Source organism: Nicotiana tabacum, chromosome 1 (assembly GCF_000715075.1).
Source record: "Nicotiana tabacum cultivar K326 chromosome 1, ASM71507v2, whole genome shotgun sequence".
Lineage (NCBI taxonomy): Eukaryota > Viridiplantae > Streptophyta > Magnoliopsida > Solanales > Solanaceae > Nicotiana > Nicotiana tabacum.
In genome coordinates this window covers 73,700,626-73,718,020 of record NC_134080.1, presented here as the reverse complement: position 1 = coordinate 73,718,020, position 17,395 = coordinate 73,700,626, and the positions used below count along the sequence as shown (strand labels likewise).

Below are 17,395 nucleotides of genomic sequence, written 5' to 3'. Positions count from 1 at the left end.
TTTAGTAGTGTTTCTCTCAAACGCACACGTAAGTATACGTGGTCGACAAGTAATATAATGATAAGTTGAGTGTCGAACCCACAAAGACTTGTGTAAACTACTCACTAAATCGCTAAAATTGTTATTCAATCCAGCAAAAATCAAAGTCCAATAATATGATTATATTATACTACGATTCTAAACAATAACTAAATTATCAAATAACGAGTTGATTGTTGTGTATTCAGTAAAGACAAATATTCCAGGGTTGTGATCGATTCACCATTCATATTGTGTTCTAATTAACTCTCCCTTTCATATAATTCACTCATGGTTGCTAATTAATCGATCAATGCTCTCATAGCTTTCTCCCGAAGTACTACTCACCTATTCTCAATAGATTAATACCTATATTCCTATGAAATCAATCTACTAAGAACGCATTAAGATCACGATATTTAATTAAGCACGATGACTAGGTATATTCCTATCCTAACCACAAATCCGCTCCCCCTAAGGGTTAAGATCATGCTCTTTTCAATTCTTCTCTAATCTAAACATGGCTTTCCCAAGCATAGCATAAATAGTAAATAGAACCTAACTATTGGTCAGACAATTAAGCAATTAAACACAGAATTGAAGAAACAACCATATATTGGTAAATTATAATCAAGGTTAAGTTAATGTCAGACAACAATATTCATGGCTAAATCACAACCCCAGAACAATGGGTGTTTAGCCACTCATGATGTAATCAACAATTGCATAAGTTTTGATTAATTGAAAATACTAGAAAAGATGAAGAATTATGAGATGTTTTTGCTCCTCAATGTTTCTTGTGTTTATTTTTTGCTCCAAAGTGCGTCCCCCCTCCAAAATTAGGCTTAGTCTTCCTTTTATACGTGTTGGATAAGTCTAGGGTCGAATAAACCGTGTCCTGGGCGAAATAGGATAAATTCGCGTCACCGGCGCCTAGCCCAGCGCCAGGCGCCCTCCATAGCGCCCCCAAATTTGTGCATAATGTTTTTGGCGCCACATGTGGAGCCAGGCGCTGCCTGTGGCGCCCAACTGGCTCCCTTTTTCGATTTTGTTCGTTTTAGCTTCAAATCTTGCACGTTTTGCCCCCAATTGCTCCCAAATCATTCCTACAAGTAAAAACACTTCAAATTAATATAATTCATAGCATTTAACATCCCAAATTCACGAAACAAAAGTAAGATATGAGGTGATATACATAAAAATATATATACTTTAAGCTAAACATCAACACCCCACACTTAGACTCTTGCTCGTCCTCAAGCAATGGGACAATCTAATAAACCCTCAACTACATACAAAGTTCAATCATAGAGGAGCACCTTATCTTTTAACTACACACTATACTCTTGACTACAATCAATTCCGGCACGTAAGCATGGACACACAAAATTTCACAATATAACCCTTCAATTCAATCAATTTCAACAACTTATTTGTCACCACCCAACCTCAAAAGCCGACTTGCAACCACTAAGCACCCTCAATTCATGCACTTACTCAACACGAATGTTTACAACATTACCAATCATTCATGAGATCATGTGCCCTTACCAACAAAACAAAAGAGTGAATATAGTAGTCCACACATTCAAATATACTTTTGAATATAAATTAAGGACATCTCACAATTTGAACAAAATTCGCTCACTCTCACAAAGAATTCATATGCATCCCGTGCTCGTATCATAAGCTTGCCCGTAGCGTATATCTCTACTAATTTAAGCTAGCCAAATCTAGGATCAATTAGGACTTTAAGGTTGTAATGTAGGCTAAGGGACAAATATGATATATTTAGAAATAGTGACTAACCCTCCTAAACACTTCAATACACTACATTCACAATTCAAGCACATATTCTTCTCAACCAATTCACTTGCCACAAACGATATGCAACATAGCCCTTACTTTTCATTAAGCACTTCTATATTTCCACTAGCACAAATCAATAAGAATTTGAGGTGTGTATTTTTATACATTATTGAACTATCATATTTTTTTCTTTCTTTTCTTGCAATTTTTCTTTTCCTTTCTCTCTTTTTTTTCTTTTCTTCACACACTCTATACATCAACTTTAGTGCACCAACGGGCTCTTCCATGGTTCCACTCAAAAGTTACTCCCAAATCTTCAACCTTACTTCTTTTAGCGACTAAGTGCCTTAGGAGGTAAATGTTCAATCAATATCAAATTAAGAACAAAATAGGGGATGGCTTGTAATGTGGGTGCCAAAAGAAAGGTCTTTAGGCTCAAAGAGGCTAGTAACGGAAAATTCTATTATAATGTGACAAGCACATCCATGATCAAGCAAGAAAATGCCTACGTCATCTCCTAGATTAGCACAACTTACAATTTTGCTTCAATTAACACACGGGGCAAGTTCAGGGCTACACAGGATAGCATAGAAAATCACGAATCCTCACACACATGTCGCACATGACTCAATTAAGACGGTTCTGTTCAACTCTCAAGTCAAGCAAACACAACTAAATGAGAAATTTAAGCAACATTGCACTATGCAGCTTACAAGTCAAACAACTGAGAAAAGGCGTCACAAAATAGGCTATTTACTTTGCTTTGGCTTCACAATTCAAACCAACTACACGGGAAAACAGAATATATGTCATAGCCTAATGTGCCAGCATCAACCATGTCAATGAGTATCTCAGAACGACTCAGTTCCTTCCTAAATTACTCCTAAAAAGAAATTAAAGTCCCCGGTTCGAGCTACATCCTTGGAAAAGAACCGGTGCCCAAAGAAAACTAAGGAATACTACCTAGCTATTCTAAAAAAAAAACTTTTTGGTGTTTTTAAATCGAACGTTTATCCCTCAAGAAAATTGTCCAAAAGATCCATCGTCGGGAAAAATCCGAGCTTTTTCAATTATTTTTTTTTTGTATTTTTATGTTTTTTTTTTCATTTAAAGCAACTAATACGACACTAGACTAACTACACTAGAACTACTGAAAGAAACAAAACAAAACAGGTTGATACAAAATATACAACTACAGCACATGTAGTATTCCTCCCACCCCACACTTGAACTATGCATAGCCCTCGATGCAAGTAAAAATGAAAAACAGAGTAGGGTGAAAAGATAAAGTCCCTGTCAATCAGAGTCCACTCCCCCAGCAGCGCTGAGGTTATCAGCATCCGGTCCGAAAGGCACCAAATTCATGGGCCCGTAGCACCATTTCCATCCTCATCCTCAGTATCCGAGCCTTTTGCAGAGTTGATGTCCTCAGGCGGGTGAACGGGGCTGCCCAGTGCAATCCCCAGCATCTCCTTGGACGTGCTGGACAAGTCATCACGCAAATGCATACGCTCTTCGTCTGTAATGTCAGCCCTGCTCATGAGCAAGTTCAAAGTGTTATAAATGTACCTGTTGAAGTTCTCCTCTCGCTCCATCCGAGCAACGGGGGTGAGTTTGGACGATGCCTCCACCACAGATGTGATGTCCATAAGCCCTAACGGCGCCTCCACCACCTCATCATATCCGGGATACTCTGGCACTCTGCAAAACATCATATACTGAGTAAGTAAATGCCAAAGAAGAACCACCGAATTTGTCGCCCAAACCTCGTGCGGGCCATCTCATTGAGCATGATGTCAGCTACATTAATTGGTAGGCCTATCATCAAGGAGAAGATGAGACACACTCTAGCTCGAGTGCAGTTGTTGTGCTCTGCCGGCATTAGTCTCGCCTGCACAAAGTTCTGCCATTATTTGGTAGCGTTGTTGAAGTCTGAGCATACCATAGAGATGTGAATGTTGCCTTGCTTCCGTATCCACTTAGCATTGGACTCTACAGCACAAAGAGTGTGACGTATTTTCTCATATTTCGGCTTTCGGATCAATCGTTGGAGTCTCCTTGGGTCGGCATTCTCAACCCCCCAAATAGTCACACAAATACTCCCTGCCCAGCGGCACATCCTTTCCTCGTACACGTGAAGTGCTTTTTTGAGAATCCCAGTTAGCATACAGTTCTAGTACCATGCTCAGGTTTGCAGGCCCCGGGCATTCCAAGAACTTTTCCATCTTTAAAGCTCGCAGCCTGTCAAGTATCTCCGGGAAGTTCCTCTCTAAGGCTGTGGTATTAATCCCTATCTTAGAAACATACCGACCAGACGACACGAGTCCCTGTGCCAAGCTATAGCATCAGCATCAACCAAGTCCAAATGAGGCCTCAGCCTTAATGGCACTTGCTGAGATCTCTTGGCGGCCTGTTTCCCCTTGGATTGTCGTGAAGAGCTTTCTCCCTGCTTGCACGTTTTGGTCGCCGGAGAGGTGGTAGAGAAATTTCCAATGCCTTTGCCTTTGCTAGTGCTATCACGAGCCATAATATCCTGCAACACAAGTAAACATGAATATGAGAATGGTTCAAGAAATATGCCTCAGGTTGTCGTGCAAGTCATGAAATGACCCCACACTTAAAACCGAAGGCACAAATACAAGTGTTACACCTCAAAGCTATGGGTACTCAAGACTTACCCATGCTACACAATGAATATTGATCATGGCAACGTGAATTCTCAATAAGTTAAGCAAAGGGCATATAGTATGCACCTTTCACAAATACTAGACTATACTAAATTAGGCTAACTTACAAGATTCTACAACATACAACATATAAAAGCAATGGTGTAAGAACATTTTCTTCATCAAAGCCACATCCCCTAGCATGTAAAAGTGTCCCTACACACCCCACACTTAGCCCAAATGCATACACAATTTCATCCGGTTACTCAGACTTCACCGGTGCACCAAAAATCTTCTTTCAAGCATTTAAACAAACACAATTTGGGCATGAAGTGTGTTCTTATAATTCAAAAATGGTGGAACATGGTGGCCCTCCCAATTTTCAACGAAGTAGAGAGAATTCTAGTTTACTACTCCGTATACATATCAAACACACAATTTTCTACCAAAACAAATCACCCATCATAAAAATTTCATAAGAACTACATGGGGAAAACTATGGGGAATTAGGGCTCTTGGGAATGGGATTATGTTTATCTACTAGTTAAAACACAACAAGAAATAGAAGAGAAGAAGAAGAAGAAGAAGAAATACCTGGAAAAAGAGTGCAAGAGGGAAAGAAAAATTGATGAAAAAATTGCGTGAAGAAGAAGAAGGGAGTCGACAGAAGCAGTAGCGTTTGGCGTTAAGTGTGCTTCTTCAGGTTTTAAATTTTTGGGATGTTTGTGTTTGGGTGGGTTTGGGAAGGGATATGGGTAGTAGTATTAGTGTAAATGGGTATTTGGGTTGGGTTAAATGGGTATGGGTTAAAATACAATAAAAAAAAATAAAAAAATAAGAAAAACTTACCTGGACCCCCCAGCTTGGCGCCTGGAGCCCTTCCTGGCGCTGGGGTTTTCGGACCTCACTATTTTTGGCGCCCTAGGCAGCACTGGGCGCTGGCCTAGGCGCTGTTCTCGAGATTTTTTTTTTGAATGAACATCTCGATCCCCCGAGCCCTATATATCCCCAATTTACACGTACTACACCATTACATCTAAAATTTCCATACTTATAAAGAAAATGCAATACTCTACCTATTCTAAAAGAAAAATTAAGAAGTTAAACTAGGAAAGCAATAAAAAATTGGGTTGCCTCCCAACAAGCGCCTGATAACGTCGCGGTACGACGCAAAGTCTCGCTTACTCATCAGTGAGTACAACCTTGGTCTTCTCACGATTAATCATTCCTCCCCAATAATGCTTGACTCTATGACCATTTACCAAGAATTTCCTCTCACCATTTAAAGCTCGCAGCTCGATTGCACCATAAGGAGTGACTCTCACCACCTCAAAAGGACCTGACCATCTCGACTTTAGCTTCCCAGGGAACAACCGTAGTCTAGAATTGAATAATAATACCTATTGGTCTGGCTCAAAGTGACGCGGCTTGATATGCTTATCATGCCATCTTTTTGTCTTTTCTTTATATAGCTTAGCATTTTCATAAGAGTACAGCCTAAACTCGTCTAACTCATTCAATTGCATAAGTCTTTTCTCACCTGCGGCCTCAAGGTCCATGTTCAGCTTCTTAATGGCCCAGTATGCCTTGTGTTCAAGCTCAACGGGCAAGTGACATGCCTTCCCATAAACCAGCTTGTAAGGGGATGCTCCAATTGGCATTTTATATGCAGCCCTATATGCCCATAGGGCATCATCCAACTTTGCAGCCCAATCCTTCCTATTCACACTCACTGTCTTCTCCAATATTTGCTTGATTTCTCTGTTTGACACCTCAGCTTGCCCACTTATTTAAGGATGATATGCTTTAGCAACTCTGTGGCAAACTCCATATTTAGCTAGAAGGTTATTCAACAATCTGTTGCAAAAGTGAGTCCCTTCATCACTAATTAAGGCACGTGGAGTCCCAAATCTCAAGAATGTGTTCTTTTTCACAAAAGCAACTACCACCATGGCATCATTCGTTGGCAAAGCAATCGCCTCCACCCATTTTGACACGTAGTCAACTACTAGCAAAATATATTTGTTTCCTCTGGACGGTGGAAATGGCCCCATAAAATCTATCCCCCACACATGAAAAAGCTCAACTTCTAGAATGTTATTTAAAGGCATCTCATGCCTCCTTGTGATTGTTCCTATTCTCTGACATTGGTCACAATTCTTAACGAATGCATGGGAATCCTTGAATAAAGTCGGCCAAAAGAGACCAGATTGTAGCACCTTTATAGCTGTTCTATCTCCTCCATGATGGCCCCCATAAGGTGATGCGTGACAATCATACAACACGCATTCCACCTCTTTTTCAGGAATGCATCTCCTCATCAATTGATCAGCACATTTCTTATACAAATAGGGCCCATACCAGTAGTAGAAGTTCACATCATGTAAAAACCTCTTTCAAGCTTCAAATTAGATTTCGGGAGGAAGTACCCCACTCACAAGATAATTCACATAGTCTGCGTACCATGGGGGAGGGTCTTGGTTTATAGCAAAAAGTTGCTCATGAGGGAATACTTCTTTAATTTGGCCACCCTCCTCCACGTGATCGTGATTTTCCAACCTTGACAGATGGTCAGCTACTTGGTTCTCTGTCCTCTTTCGATCTCGTATTTCTACATCAAATTCCTGCAGCAATAAAACCCGGCGCATCAATCTAGCCTTAGATTCTTTTTTGTAAACAAATACCTGATTGTTGCATGATCGGTATAGACTATGACTTTCGTTCCCACCAAGTATGCTCGAAATTTCTCAAAGGCCCACACTACAGCTAACAACTCCTTCTCAGTGGTGGTGTAATTCAGTTGTGCATCATCAAAAGTCTTACTTGGATAGTAGATGGAATGAAACACCTTGTCCTTCCTCTGGCCTAGCACTGCCCCAATAGCAAGGTCACTCGCATCACACATAAGTTCAAATGGTAAGGACCAATCAGGTGTCACAATAATGGGAGCAGTCACCAACTTCTTTTTAAGTTCTTCAAATGCCTTGAGGCAAGCATCATCAAAGTTGAAAGTTACATCTTTTTCAAGCAGTCTGCACAAAGGAGTAGCAATTTTCGAAAAATCTTTAATAAATCGCCGATAAAAACTCGAGTGTCCCAAGAAACTCCGGACACCCTTCACTGAAATAGGTGGAGTTAATTTTTCAACCGCCTCCACCTTCGCTTTATCAACTTCAATGCCGCTCCTAGATACTTTGTGACCCAACACGACGCCTTCTTGTACCATAAAATGGCACTTTTCTCAATTCAATATCCGATTTGTTTCTCCACAACGGGCTAGCACCTTGCTTAAATTACTCAAGAAATCATCATAAGAAGACCCAAAAACTGAAAAATCATCCATAAACACTTCCACGAATTTTTCCACCATGTCGGTAAAAATAGCCATCATATACCTCTAGAAAGTGGCTGGTGCATTACAAAGACCTAACGACATTCACTTGAAGGCGAAAGTGCCATAAGGACAAGTAAAAGTAGTCTTCTCCTGATCCTCTAGGCATATGACAATCTGATTGTATCCTGAATAACCATTAAGGAAGCAGTAATATCCATGCCCGGCTAACCTGTCCAGCATTTGGTCGATGAATTGAAGTGGAAAGTGGTCCTTGCAAGTTGCCTTTTTGAGCCTTCTATAATCAATGCAGACTCTCCATCCCGTAACAGTGCGAGTGGCGATCAGCTCATTTTTCTCGTTCTCAACTACAGTCATTCCTCCCTTTTTGGGCACACATTGAACCGGGCTTACCTAGTTGCTACCAGAAATAGGAAAAATGATACCTGCATCGAGCAACTTGATTACTTCCTTTTTCACCACCTCTTTCATAATGTGATTTAATCTCCTTTGCTACTCCATACTGGGCGGTGTCCGTCCTCTAAAAAGATTTTATGCATGCAGAACGATGGACTAATACCCTTGATGTCAGCTATAGTCCACCCAATGGCCTTTTTATGCTCGCGGAGGACTCTGAGCAATTTTTCTTCTTGAGTGTTGGTCAAACTGGATGAAATAATCATGGGCAATGTCTCAGAGTTCCCCAAATAAGCATAGTGCAGATGCGCTGGAAGGGCCTTGAGTTCTAGCTTCAGAGCTTCTTTAATAGATGGCCTGGGAAAGGTCAGAGTAACAGGCCTGTCCAACTCTTCAAATTTTCTAAACCCCTGTACATAACTGCAGGACATATCCAGTACTTGCTCAATTTCTCCTATCATTTCATCTTCACTATTTTCTACATCCCCAATCAATACTTGTTCAACAGGATCTGCAGGGCTCATATAGGGTACTAACGATGTGGCATCACTCTACACCACAGAGATCATGAATAACTCTTCATAGTGGGCTGGTAACTTGAGTGCTCTATAAACATTGAAGACCTCCACTCGATCACCCACTCTCATTGTCATTCTTCCTTCGCAGACATCAATAATAGCTCGGCCCATGGCTAAGAATGGATGCCCCAAAATAAATGGAACTTCCTGATCAGGCTCGTAATCTAGGATAATGAAATCAGCAGGGAATATGAAGGAACCCACTTGAACTAGCACATCTCCAATCACTCCCTCAGGATGAGCAAGGGGGCGATCAACTAACTGTAAGATAACTGTTGTTGGGCGTGGCTCACCCAACCCCAACTGTCTGAACACAGATAGCAGCATCAAATTGATGCTTTCTCCAAGATCACATAAAGCTCGCTCAACGGCATATTTACCAATCGATATTTGGATAGTGAAACTACCTGGATCCTTCAATTTCTGAGGTAACTTGCCTTGAATTCTGGAACTGCACTCCTCAGTGAGTGCCACAGTCTCGAACTCGGTTAGCCTCCTTTTATTTGCCACATTGTCCTTGATGTACTTTGTATATTTGGGTACTTCTTGTAAGATGTCAACCTATGGAATATTAATTTGCACCTGCTTCAAGATATCAAGAAACATTTTATATGCGGCATTATCTTTTAATTTCTACAATTTTTGAGGGAATGGAGGTGGTGGCCTTGCAACCAATTATGGGGGTTGCTCAGCCACCGCCTCTCCAGCTGGCTTCTCTGGCTCCTTAGCATTCTCTGATGTTGATTCTATAGTGGTTGGCCTCTCATGTAAAGTCACATGTTTCCTCTTTTTAGACTGAACTTCTTCTAGTTGTCTCCCATTCCTCAACGGCACGACATGAAGGGCCGCCCTAGGATTTGCCTCAGTGTCACTTGGAAGAGCTCCAGCTGGTCTAGTGTTTTGAGCATTGGCAAGCTATCCCATTTGACGCTCCAAATTCTTACTGTTGTGGTGAGGGCTTGCTGTTCAGCCATCACTTTCTGAGAGAGAGCTTGCTGTTCAGCTATCACTTTTTTCAACATGTCTTCAAGATGACTTGTAGGACTCACTTGTTATTAAACCTGAGGTAGTCTATATTGCTGTTGAGGTACTTGAGGCCTGTATTGATTCTGAGTGCCCTGATTTCCACCCCAAGAGAAGTTTGGGTGGTTCCTCCAGTTGGGATTGTAAGTGTTCCCATATTGGGTTGTTTGGCCCCTGTTTGAATTACCCACAAAGCAGACAGACTCTGGGTTTGCGGGGCATATGTTGCTCGTGAGCCCCTCTCCACATATTTCACAAAAAGCTTGAATCAGTTGTTCCTGTTGCTTGTTGATACTCAAGTTCATCTGGTTGACTTGATTGGTCAGTGTAGAAATCTGCGCTGATAATGGTGAGATGACATCTAACTCAAGAACCCCTGCAGACTTTTGCACGGTGTGTCTGCCCATCTCTCATTGCCAATCCGGATTGCTCTTGGAGAATTTGTTCAATAATGCATATATCTCGTCAAAGCTTTTCTCCAACAGTTGACCCCCAGCTGCAGCATCTACCACGATCTTTGTTTCAGAATGTATCCCTTCTATGAAAGTGTGAGCTAACACTTCATTCGTCTGGTTGTGATGAAGACAGTCTCTGAGTAGCCTCTTGAACTTTTCCCAAGCTGAGTATAAAGATTCTCCCGCTTTTTGTTTGAAGGCAACTATCTCACTTCTGATCTTTGCAGTTTTTCCTGAAGGGGAGAACCTTGCCAGAAATTTTCTCGCCAAATCATTCCATGTTGTAATTGAATTACCTGGTTCTGCCTTTAGCCATCGCTTAGCCTCGCCCAACAGAGAGAATGGAAAAAGTGTGAGCCTCACATAATCTGGAGTGACCCCGTTAGTTATATAAGTATCACTAATCTCCAAGAAGTTTAGAATATACTGTTGTGGATCCTCGTGTGGAAGACCCATAAATTGCCCGTTTGTATGAAGCAGCTGGATTATGCTCTATTTCAGCTCAAAGTGCCCAGTGATCATGGGCTTCACTATACTGGAGGTGACATTAGCAATGCTGGGCATCGCCACCTCCTGAACAACCATGGGTTGCTCCTCTGCCATGTCCACAGGAAATTGAACAAGTTCCTGAATATTATTTGTGTCCCTTGCTTCCCTCAACCTCCTGTGAAATGTTCTCTCAGGTTCAGGATCAAAGTCTTGAAGTCGGTCTTGTCTTCTGACCCTACACATTCAATCAAAGTTCCTGAGATCCGAGTGACAATCAAGTAACGTTAGACTCGATGAAATAAACAATTAAAGCAAAAACTAGCAAGTAGCTGATATTCAAATCTCCGGCAACGGCGCCAAAAACTTGTTACTCCCAAACGCACACGCAAGTATACGTGGTCGACAAGTAATATAATGATAAGTTGAGTGTCGAACCCACTGAGACTTGTGTAAACTATTCACTAAATCGCTAAAATTTGTTATTCAATCCAGCTAAAATCAAAGTCCAATAATATGATTATATTATACTACGATTCTAAACAATAACTAAATTATCAAGTAACGAGTTGATTGTTGTGTATTCAGTAGAGACAAATATTCCAGAGTTGTGATCGATTCACCATTCATATTGTGTTCTAATTAACTCTCCCTTTCATATAATTCACTCATAGTTGTTAATTAATCTATAAATGCTCTCATAGCATTCTCCCGAAGTACTACTCACCTATTCTCAATAAATTAACGTCTATATTCCTATGAAATCAATCTATTAAGAACGCATTAAGATCACGATATTTAATTAAGCATGGTGACTAGGTATATTCCTATCCTAACCACAAATCTGCTCCCCCTAAGGGTTAAGATTGTGCTCTCTTCAATTCTTCTCTAATCTAAACACGGCTTTCACAAGCATAACATAGATCGTAAATAGAACCTAACTGTTGGCCAGACAATTAAGCAATTAAACATAGAATTGAAGAAACAATCATATATTGGTGAATTATAATCAAGGTTAAGTTAATGTCAAACAACAATATTCATGGCTAAATCACAACCCCAGAACAATGGGTGTTTAGCCACTCATGATGTAATCAACAATTGCATAAGTTTTGATTAATTGAAAATACTGGAAAAGATGAAGAATTCTGAGATGTTCTTGCTCCTCAATGTTTCTTGTGTGTATTTTTTGCTCCAAAGTGCGTCCCCCCTCCAAAATTAGGCGTAGTCTTCCTTTTATACGTGGATAAGTATAGGGTCGAATAAACCGTGTCCCGGGCGAAATAGGACACAATTCGCGTCACCGGCGCCCAGCCCGGCGCCAGGCGCCCTCCATAGCGCCCCCAAATTTGTGCATACTGTTTTTGGCGCCACAGGTGGCGCCAAGCGCTGCCTGTGGCGCCCAACTGGCTTCCTTTTTCGATTTTGTTCGTTTTAGCTTCAAATCTTGTATGTTTTGCCCCCAATTGCTTCCGAATCATTCCTACAAGTAAAAACACTTCAAATTAATATAATTCATAGCATTTAACATCTAAGATATGAGGCGATATACATAAAAATATATATACTTTAAGCTAAACATCATGTGGTAAGTTGAATTCTCGTGAGGACTCGTACTACTACAACTTATTTGAAATTACATTTAATTTGTACATTTATTTTTCCTGTTTTGGTTATTCTCTCTCCTACTTCATTCTGACTTTATCTTACATGTATTGTTGAATGGGATTTGGAAGGAAAACTTCCCCATCATGTCTTCCATTGTTTACAGCTTCTTTAGCCTATTACGAAATACAACCCAACTATCTCAATCAATCTACTCGAGCATTACAAATTTTAATTCAAAAGGATCGGAGTACCTATGAGTTGCTAAAAGTTAGTGTCATAATCTAGTTCTCCATGTTATTTTCTCAGGATCACCACGACAAAACATTGCACTTATGTTGTACAAATAATTTAGAATTTTGTTGGTGTTGTAATATGCAAGTGTTCATTCCTAATGTGGTCAATCAAGTTTACCAAGTTATGTTATTCTCTATAAATGGTGTCAAGGTCATGGCTTTTTGATATTGTGAAAGGTCATCCTTTATTTTGTTGAAAAAGTTACATTGACCCTTGAAAATATGAAGATGCACTCTTGAAGAAATGAAGAGATGTTTTGTCTTATATTTTTGGAGAAATAAAGAATCACTTGCTCTTGACTGTAGTAAAATTAAAAGGTAAATTCTTTGCCCATTAATAGGATATTTTTGTAGTGAATAAATGAAGCAAGAAAGTTTAAGAATTTAGTTCTCTTCTAATAAATAGTATTCTCTTCCACTCCTTTGATCTTCTCCTATGATCTTCTTGAGAAGATAAAGAGTGACGAGAAATTGATATGGTTATAAGTCATCTTTTACAAATAATAGGGAAATTATATTTTCTATTCTAAAAACCTTTAGAAGAATCTTTCTTTAAAAAAGAAAAGTAGAACAAGAGAAAGAAAATCCATAGAATGTTAGCTACTTATTGAACGAGGAGTGCAATAAAAATATTTGTAAAGGCGAACTAGGATTAATCTGATTGCAGACTTTTGGCTACAATACTTAATATTAGAAATACTAAAACAAGAGTGGCCGTGAGCGTGAAATTTCAAATCATACGGAGATGAATGTTTGATTTAGGTATTGGCGATATGAATTTTTTCTCTTGACTTTTTTGTTGGCAAGTCTAAATTTTCATGGAAGGTTTGGGTCTTTAATCTTTTAGACATCAATTGCCCAACAATCATTACTAAAAATTTGACCAAAACCAACCGCAGCCGACCGATTTTGATCGGTCAAAAAAATTGACCGAAGTGGGTCGGTGTTTCAAAATATATTATTTTTCAATTTTTTGTTTACGAAGATGGTGACGAAAACTAACATTTAAAGTTTCACTATTTAGGGAAAGACATATTGTCATCTCCCACCAACTCACGAGTTGGAACAGCAACGAACATGTTGTACCACTCTTTGTCGTAGTTATTTTGGGGACCAACAACAAGTCGTTTACTCCTTGTTATAAGTGTAAAAACACCAGCACGGAAACAATTGGGGTGTATAAGTGTAGAAGATGGCAAAAAATTTAAAAAAAAATTCAAAACCAAACTCGACAAGTATCACGGGCCTGCTACTGCCCTTCAAATTACCGGGCATATTTGACCAAGGCATACGTTGAAGTGCTGACAAAATTCGATAATTATCGGGTCTATTGCAGGTTCGAATCTGAGTGTAAAAGAATAAGTGTAAATGAACGAATAACCTTCATGATAACTAGTTACTGGATCATTTTCACCATGAGCTTCAATTGGAAAATTAAATCTCCATTGACACTCCCTGCGAATAAGGGGAAGATGGTCGGGTTTGATGAGAGAAGGATAAAGGTCTGCAGGCTCGTTACGACCTTCTTTTTTTTTTTTATGCTATTGTTCCATTCTGCACAATCGACAACATAATTAAACTCTTGGGAAACAATCTCGAAAACTAAGATTTTGGTTAAAGGTATATTATCATCCTTTGCTTTGCCCTTGGAAGAAGATTTAGCAGTAGAAGATGTTCTAGTTTTGGAAGAAGCAGTTTTTGAGGAACTTCCTTTAACGGAAGAGGAGACAGTTCTATTTGTCAAGGAACCACGGCTACAAAGCCTTCCTCCCCTTCTCCTAGACCTAGTTAGAGCTATTGTATTGCTGAGATCGTTGACTATAGAAATACGACGAGGTTAAGCAGCAAGGTTAGAAGTAGCAGATGATTTGAAAATCATTGAAAATATAAGGGTAAAAAATTGAAGACAAGGAAGAAGAGCAGAGAAGAAGACAAGAACGAAGAGCAGAGAAGGAGACAAAGAACAAAAAAAAGGCAAAGACGAACAAAGTAGAAGGAAGATTATTAGGGTTTGCAGTCCCATATTTATAGGAAGAAGTACTTCATCACAAACAGTCATCATAGGACTATCATGACAAAGTGACAGCACCATCAATGCCTAGAAAAACGTTGCAACTTCAAAACAAATGTGTCTCGAGCATTAAATGAAGAAGGCGCATGTCTTTTCACTTTGTAGCATATCATAATAATATCGGTAATAGGCGGCAAAATAATCCTTTCATAAATAAACTCACCACTTCCTGAATATTTAGTTGAGATTACTTGGAAAATGGAGGTATTAGTAGAAAATAGACTCGGCACGTGGGTATATTAAATGGCGACACACATCAACAAAAATAAAGAGTGACATATTACGATGATATGTGAAACACCCTCGGGGTTGAACAAATACATATCATGCTTATTTAGTCTCATAACTAAATATAATGGAATGGCCTAGGATCTTGTAGAAAGGGTCATTAAATAAGGAAAAAAATCAATCAATCCCGGATTATAATTCGCTATCATTACTATATCTGTTACAAATCAATTATGCAACGCACCATCTATATAAATATATAAAGCTAGGATTTGGCATGGTGATGTGGCATATTTGTATGGCCAAAAAACTTAATTATCTTTTTTGTCAATTTTTTGGCTTTTATCCTATTTTCCTATTTATTTGATATTTTAAAAAACCCGTAAGCCACTTCTTTAAAAATCAAAAGTCATGTCCTTTCTGCTTCTTTCTCATTAAGAAAATAGTTATGCTATACCTTAAATTTTAATTAAAGGGGAAAACATAAACAAAATATGAAAAGACACTTGCTTCCAATTTCTGTACAGTTTCAATTCCTATAACATGTTTGTTGCTGATATGTCGCGATTGTAGAATTAGAAAATTTCAATCTATGTAGCGGTTGTATTGCTACCGGTATTTCACAATCCAAAAAACAGTTTAGTTTGCTTTAGTTCAAATCTTGAAGAGAAATTATTACCTTTTCATCTTCCGTAACCAAACTTAAGAGAAATGCTTACATCTTGGTCTTGGCAGCCTATAAATTTAGAAGATTAGGAGAAATTAATTGTTGATATACTGCGATTGTGTTGACTGTTGGTAAGGTAACATATTTTACCTTTTCTTTATTTCTCATCTTTTTTCCTGCAAAGCCTAGACATTGAGGTGTGACTGTTTTAGAGATAATTCTTTTGATTCATTAGGTTTATTGATATGTTACTGTTACTATTAGTTTTGTGTTTTTTTTAGCTAATTTTGTGTACCTCTGTTTTTGTAAATATGAATGGTAATTGATATTTGATATTTTCACTAATATTATTAAACACTTGAACTAACTCACTCTCTTTTCATTCTCACTTTTTCCTCTTTGAACTACAACTGATTTCTTCTTTATTATGATTAATTTGTTTTTAATTTTCCAACATTCTCCTCCTTTTTTTATATTTATTTGATATTGATTTTGTATATGTTCGTTTAAATAAAGGTAATTACATTTGGTTCTATTTGTTTTTCATTTAATTGCATATTAATAATGATGTAATTACCTTAAATGGCTAGAAACCAGATGATCAAGCATTAAAATTCCAAATAACCCCATTAACCTTTAATAGTTGTGAAAACAATACTATTTTTCATTTTTTTGAATGGAAAGAATAATCCCTTAAAGAATATTTTTTTGGTAAGCTTAAAATTTTAATGTGAGGAAAAAAAAAACTACGAAATCTGATCCTAACAATGAGAGGTTTGATCTTTTTTGTTTTCATTTTTCGACTATTTATTTTATTTTATTTTATTTTTTTGTTATTAAAGTAAACGTATACTGATTTAAATGGATTATTTTTTTTCCATAAGCATTCTTAAGTCAGCTTGCATGCACATATTAATTGTTTCATAATTAATCTTTTTATTTCGGAAAATCTTTTTGTCTAAAACAATTTATATTGAATGTTAGAAAAATAACAAAAACGAGAGAATTTCAAAATGTTTGTTTAGTATAGATAAAGATTATTTAAAACTTATGACATTAATATTTACTATACTTTTAATTATTTTATAACCGCGCATAACGCGGCCTAATACACTAGTTAATATAATAAATGACAACAATAGGCAGGAGTTAAATAAGGCAAACAGTACAAATAGGATTACTATTTAAACACACATCCTATCTCTTGTATGCCCATCAATAATTACACAATTATTCTCCCGAATATATTCAATCTCACCTCTCTATTACCAGAAAATTATTGCGCCCATACTGAAGAAAGGCCACAATCAAAAATTGCACGGGGCGCCTTATTTGGCCGCCCCCATTTAACCTATACCCATTTTTTAAAAATATTTTAACTTGTAATCACTTTTTAAATAGTTTCAGCTCGCTTTCTTCTCCTCCTTCTCCAATACTCGCACCATTATAGAAAACCAGCTTTGCCATAGGAAACAAAGGCTTCTCCAATACTCGCACCATTATAGAAAAAATAAACAGTGCTGTCTCTGTATTTGTAATGTCCAAAATTGGTGTTCTTGACACCAAATTCAGCATTCATTGTAATGTTGAATGAAGAGTTTTCTGTATTTTTGGACAACACATCAAAGGTAGCGGACTGGACGTGAAACTTGGGAGTTCTGACTTTCATTATGTACAATGAAGAGAAAAGAGTGATTGCAATTTGAAACAGAGTAGAGAGTGCAACAAAAATTAAGAATTTCTTG

The 17,395-nt window shown here is 38.3% G+C and overlaps 1 protein-coding gene across 1 annotated transcript; it reads right to left on the bottom strand.

Annotated features, from left to right (window-relative positions):
• Window positions 1–8,792: 8,792 nt before the first annotated feature.
• Window positions 8,793–9,841, bottom strand: LOC107777738 (uncharacterized). The gene is made up of 2 exons (XM_075219909.1): window positions 9,764–9,841; window positions 8,793–9,380 (listed from the first exon to the last, which is right to left on the bottom strand). The coding sequence occupies exons 1-2, from the start codon at window positions 9,839–9,841 to the stop codon at window positions 8,793–8,795; spliced, it is 666 nt and encodes a 221-aa protein (XP_075076010.1).
• Between the last annotated feature and the right edge of the window lie 7,554 nt (window positions 9,842–17,395).